The sequence below is a fragment of the Denticeps clupeoides genome, chromosome 1, assembly GCF_900700375.1.
Source record: "Denticeps clupeoides chromosome 1, fDenClu1.1, whole genome shotgun sequence".
Lineage (NCBI taxonomy): Eukaryota > Metazoa > Chordata > Actinopteri > Clupeiformes > Denticipitidae > Denticeps > Denticeps clupeoides.
Window position 1 is genome coordinate 5695424 of NC_041707.1, and position 6235 is coordinate 5701658.

Below are 6235 nucleotides of genomic sequence, written 5' to 3' on the forward strand. Positions count from 1 at the left end.
TGCTTAGAAAGCCCACCATGAGACCCTGTTCTGGAGTGGGCCTGTACAGCCCCATTGTGTGGACTTGCACCCTCGTGCCTCCGTTCCTAACAATGGCCGTGTCCCCCAGCCTGCCAGAGTCCGGCCTTTCCTGGCCGGGACGCTCGAGGAATGTCTGCCCAAGCGGTTCGAGTTCATGCGTTCCGCCCAGTGCGGCCAACGCCGGACACGGTGTCTCTCTGTCTCCATATGACACGTCCTCCCCGCACCTCCACTGTTCTGGCAACAGCAGCCAAGACGCCAGGAGTTCAGCCAGAAACCTCGGTGACACATCATTCGATCGCGCCGCACATGTTGGAACCCATCTGCGGAAGCGTGTCTGAATACATTTTTAATGGAAATGAAAACACGAGCACACCCCCCCCGCCCCCCAGGCTCTTATTGTAACGCGCAATTTATCTTTCAGACGTGTTGCCCTCGCCCGCTTTTCTCCCAAATACACAGGGCTCGGGCGGGACTTCCTCGGTGACTATTCTTTCCCTTCTTTCCTATCCACCTCTTCGTTGCTCTTTTCCCAGCAATGAGTCTAGATGGGTGGAAAAAAAGAAAAAAGAAGACAAATCATCACACCGTCGCTGCAGTTTCAAATTTATTTCCTCCGCCGCTCTCTGTTAAAAAAAAAAATGGACAGAGTTACATGTGATTGGACAAAAAAAAAAGAAAAGACAGACAGACAGATGAAACAGACTTGTGTAAATGGTGATCTTTATGGACAGACACGCACGTTTGCGTCCAGACGGAAACGATGTTGATTGTCATCCAACCAGAGACAGGATTTTGAGAACCCTTTCGTCAGTGATTTTCATTCTCACACCGACTCTGTCTCAACCCAAACCCAAAGTGTCTGCGCTGTTTTGTGGGATGGGACGGTGAGCGTCCCGGTCCAGTCGTCAACTTTCCAGAGTGCTTTCGCCTGACTTCCAGTTAACGAGTAACACAGAGGGATGTGTCCAAGTGCGAATAACATGCACGGCGGCGACATCGCATCAGCTGCACCTTCTGAGGTTTTCAGAGGACAGACAAAGCCAGCTAAACTATGGCCTGTGTTCAAGGTGTCGCGGTGTCGCATTTACCCAGCGGGTTTAACGGCGGTAAACTACTGACCAGTATCCTCCACTTCACCACGTTAGCACCATCGCTGACTACCCATCCAGCAGCACGGTCCTTTATAAACTACCGCAGTGTTCGCTCATACTGCCGAGAGAAGCGGCTGAAAATGAGGCTTTACAGTTCCAGATTAAACTGGAGGAACATTTGGAGGCGGCGCCTGGGCGGGACATCCCCCTGACTGACTAGGCCGCCAAAAAATGAACATCTGAACATCAGCATATGATAATGTATGCTGATTTGATAAGAGTCGAAACTGGCAGTACCACAACCAGCCAGCGGGGGCTCTAGACCAGCAGTGGATTCGCTTGAATGATTGGTTGGGCCTGCACTGACAGGACCGGCATGTACTGGAGTTTGTGATAACTGGCGACACTCATTCATGCACAAATAAAAAATATGTTTCAAAAAGAAAAACAACAGATTGTCACCTTCATCAGAAGCCTTGCTAGTGCACGCACAAAAAAATTGGGCATATACCTTGGTGTAAAAATATCAAAATATTAACAGTTCAGAAAAATAAATTATTTTCTTTTTCTTTAATACAAAAGATCGGGTTCTCGTGCTTTCATCTCTGATTGTCAATTTGGTTTTTGTCTAGAGGGGTGGTGAGCGTAACCTGTACGCTGTGGAACGCGGAACACTACATTAATTGCGAATGGATGGGATGTTACTGACGGTGCATAAAGAAGTCCACATCACTTCACAGCACCAATCCACCGAGAAGGTCCCGGCCTGTCCCGTCTCAAGCTCAGACGCCGGACGTAGAGCTGCGGTTGACAGTTCTGAAAGCATGTCACCCCTTCTCTGTCCACGTCGTGCAAGAAATACAAATTGTCCTCCTCGTCCAGGAATTACCGCGTCCCGTAGCGTCTTTCAAGCCACCGGCGCACGTCCTTCAGGTTGTAGAAGAAGGGACCCTTCCCTCCGAGGTACGCAACCTTCTGCTGCTGAACGATGCACACCCTCTCGTAGGCCACGCCGTAGGCCACGTTGGCGTTGTTGTCCATGCAGTCAGCCACCAGCTGGCACTGCGGCGGCAGCGAGAAGTGCTCCAGAAGGTTCCGGGCGGCCAGCAGACGCTCGTCCAGGCTGCGGTGCTTCCTCACCTCGAAGGAGTACGGCGGCATGGGCGGGGCGGCCCATCCGTCCGAGGGGTGCGCCTCGTCGATGTAGACGAGGAGGAAATCCGCCACGTCGGAAAACTCCTCAACCAGCCGCCGGAATATCGGCAGTTGGCTCACGAAGGGGGGTCAGGTGGCGGAGCCGAAGTTGACCACCAACGGGCGGTTGGACGACTCAAAGTCCAAGAGGTTGCACTCGTCCCTGGCGCGGCCGTGGCATCTGCTGCTGACGTCGGCGATCTTCACCACCTTGGAGTTGGGCGCCTCCACGCCAAGCTTGACCTGAAAAAGCGGACAGAGTTTTAACGTCCTCACGAAGACGGCCTGACGAGCCGCGGTCCTGACGCGGCGTGCCGTGGCTTGTCGACCCCAGGGGAACATTTAAGTTGCTCCAGCCGTCTGCAGCTATGGCAACCGGTACAACGATCACAACATGCCAGAATGCTCGAACGGGACCGTCCCGTACGAGCGGAGCGGAGCCTTTCCTTACGTTATGACTTTATTTTGGGGTGGTAGCAGCCTAGTGGGTAACACACTCGCCTATGAACCAGAAGACCCAGGTTCAAATCCCACTTACTACCATTGTGTCCCTGAGCAAGACACTTAACCCTGAGTGTCTCCAGGGGGGGACTGTCCCTGTAATTACTGATTGTAAGTCGCTCTGGATAAGGGCGTCTGGTAAATGCTGTAAATGTAAATGTAAATTTTGGTGACAAAAGCCCACAGCAGCCCCACTGGCATCACCGGACAACCGGAGGGCCGCTCGGAGATGCCGGACGGGCCCCCTGTTTGATTCCCCGGTTAAAAAGTAACACAGACCCCGCTAGACATTAGACTCCGTGTTGGGGGGCATTGCACGGCAGGTCCTCCTGCTGTCTGGAGGGCAAGGTTCGCCGGTTCGACCACTGATTACCTGCTTGTAGGCGTCCAGCAGGAAGCTGTTCCAGATGGATCGGACCCCGGCCGAAGTCAGCATGCGCGGCCGCGGCCCCCCCGCCGCGGAGCCGGAGCTCAGCAGCGACACGACGCGCTTCACCAGCACCACGGAGTCGTAGAGCACGAAGAAGAGGCAGTTGGAGAAGAAGCCCGGCAGGATCTGCAGGGTGACCAGCAGGTCCACGCTCAGCGTGCCCATGTTCCGACGCGTCGCTTCCCGGCGCGCTGAATGTCGCCGAGTCGCATGAGCGCGGCGGAGAGGGAGAGAGAGGGGGAGAGAGAGAGAGAGAGAGAGAGAGAGAGAGAGAGAGGGGGAAAGTCGGCTGCCGTCTTCCAGCCCCCCCCATCGCACCCCGCTTTTATAGCGGACATCATCCCGGCGCGGGAGTAAAGCCGCGGGCTTTATCTCGCGGCGGGATCGTGACGTCACCGCCGGGCAGGGGAGCGCGCGCTGCCCCGTTATGATGGTTATGATTATAATACGAATTGGAGCTTTCCAGGGGGTGTTTGGGGTCTGCGACCTGTTGCTTTCGAGGAAGGTAATCGGCTTCCCCTGAAGAAGAAGAAGAAGAAGAAGAAGAACACATGAACAATGCTCCATTGTTTGCCAAGTGTTGCACCAATTCATCTGATAATCCAGGGATCACTGCAATAATATAGAAATAAGTGAAATAAATGCCCCTTTTCTCGTCACACCAGTGTGAGCGAAAATGAAGGTTTAATCAATGGAACAGAAAATAAAGCATGGAACATCCAGAAGAAGTCACTGATGGAAGTATATATTAAGAATAAGCAAATCAACAGACATGCATGTCAGAAGTAATGCTAATTAAAAGTAACTCTAGAATTGTTCCGGAAGGGACCATCTACAAGCATAAAGCACACGAACAATAATTATTAAGATGCTGATATGTAGAGAATGTTCTAGAAGGTTTGGGGGTCGGTATGATCTACAAGCAAAAGTCTGCAGATGAGAAAAATATTGCGTTGCTGCTCAGTGAACAATAGGAGAAGAGAATCTTTAGTTGTTCATAAAAATAAGGAAATTCTGCAATAAACTGTTAAAGTAAACCAACATTTCTTCAATGTTTGAAAGCTTTTTCATTTTATTTGACCAAAATTGTCCGCTGCTTTTTGGACTATTGCACAGTTGTGTATTTTGGTGTCCTTTGAAGATTTCAGTCTTACAATGTTATTAATTGCATTTACAACCACCCACTGTCGCAGGTTGCATTGAATCTTGGGGAACGTTGGTCTGTTGGATCCTTCATGGACCAATGACGTGACCCCTGTGAGTGTGCAGCCACTGACTAACTCGCAGGTCACAGGTCATGTCAATACCAACCAAAACCTTCATCTGCCGGTTGGTCACATGCACGATTCATGTGATTCATACGAATAAAGCCATTATAGAAACCTGACTGTTTTCAGTCACATAAATAGCAAGTTGCTTTGGAACAAATCATCATACAGACTTATCTGGTGTGTAATTATTAATGCATCCTCAAATGACACCAGGATAAAAGGTGTTTAACAAACCCGAGCCCTCTTACAGCGGTGATTCAGATTTCCTTTCTAATTCCCGATTACAACAACAACAACAGTGCTTATTTCTTATGTAGCCCATAATCACATACAGTACGTCTCAATGGGCTTTGACAGACCCTACAGTTGACACCCCCCACACTTGACCCTTCAACTCACAAAGAAGAACTCCACACAAAAAACTCTAGGAGAGAGGAAAAAAAAGAAAGGAAGAAACCTTGGGAAGGAGTGATACAGAGAGGGACCACCTTCCAGGGTAGAGTGAGCCTGCAAATGGTGTCAGTGGTGACGATTTGTCCAGTAAGAGAAAAAGTCCTACAGTTGTAGGAAAAGTCTGAAGTGCAGTTTAGATCATCCGTCCATGTTTGGAGGCACTGGACAGTGCAGAGTAGGTTTTAGTCCAGTGTCATGGTGTACATTGCTTGTCCATTATAATGCTACTGCTCTATTTGAAGATCCCTGAAGCTCTAGCTACGATGGTGGTGGCTGTGACCCTCTGGTAGTTTCATGCTGAGTCGTCTCTCAGCAGTTCATTGCGAGGTCTGGTGGTCTCTTCATTGGACTCTGGAGGGGGTCTGGGCACTTGGTTCAGGGCCTCGGAGAGAACAAAGGTTTAATCTACAGCATAGCAATGCACAAACATAGCTGTTAATATAATGTCTCTATAATAGAGATTCTAGATTCTATCACATTGCATTTTGAGTCTATTTTGAGTCTACCTTCTCACACACCTTCTCATGACCATTTACATTGGTAGATTCTCATTGAAGGCATCAAAACTATGAATGAACACATGTGGAGTTGAATGAGAAGGTGTGTCCAAACTTTTGGCCTGTACCGTGTGTCTGTGTGTGTGTATGTATGTATGTTTGTGTGTGTGTGTGTGTGTGTGTGTACACACACATATATATATATATATATATATATATATATATATATATATATATATATATATATATATATATATATATATATATATATATATATATATATATATATATATATATATATATATATATATATATATATATGAAATGTGATAGAATCTTGAATCTCCATAATTTAAATAATCCCTAATTTAATACAAGTCTTTTCAACATGTGTAATATGCCCGAAATCAGACATAGAGTCAAATAACAATTACAAGATGTGAACTTTTTTTTGTCTTGTATGTTCTGACACCTTATAGTATCTTGTACTATTTTCTGCATACATGTCTGCACTGAACCATTTGGAACCATTTGCAAATATAATAGATGGCCTGACAGTGACAGTAGTTGAGGTAAATGTACAGCATTGCTATGTGTTCTAATGAAGAGTTAAAAGACTGAGGTGGCGTTTCTGGGTTAAGAAGTCTTATGGCCAGAAAACTGTAGCTCCTCCAGAGTCCTGAGGTCAGTGTTCCTGACCTCAACACAGTGGGTCAGGTAACCTGAGTCTACCGGCACGATTACTTTTACTTCATTTCATGATTTGAATAAGCT

The 6235-nt window shown here is 48.0% G+C and overlaps 1 protein-coding gene across 1 annotated transcript; it reads right to left on the reverse strand.

The window, feature by feature from the left end:
- Nucleotides 1-615: 615 nt before the first annotated feature.
- dio2 (iodothyronine deiodinase 2) lies at nt 616-3522 on the reverse strand. Its single transcript, XM_028980975.1, has 2 exons — nt 3184-3522; nt 616-2552 (listed from the first exon to the last, which is right to left on the reverse strand). The coding sequence occupies exons 1-2, from the start codon at nt 3403-3405 to the stop codon at nt 2001-2003; spliced, it is 774 nt and encodes a 257-aa protein (XP_028836808.1). The 5' UTR covers nt 3406-3522; the 3' UTR covers nt 616-2000.
- Between the last annotated feature and the right edge of the window lie 2713 nt (nt 3523-6235).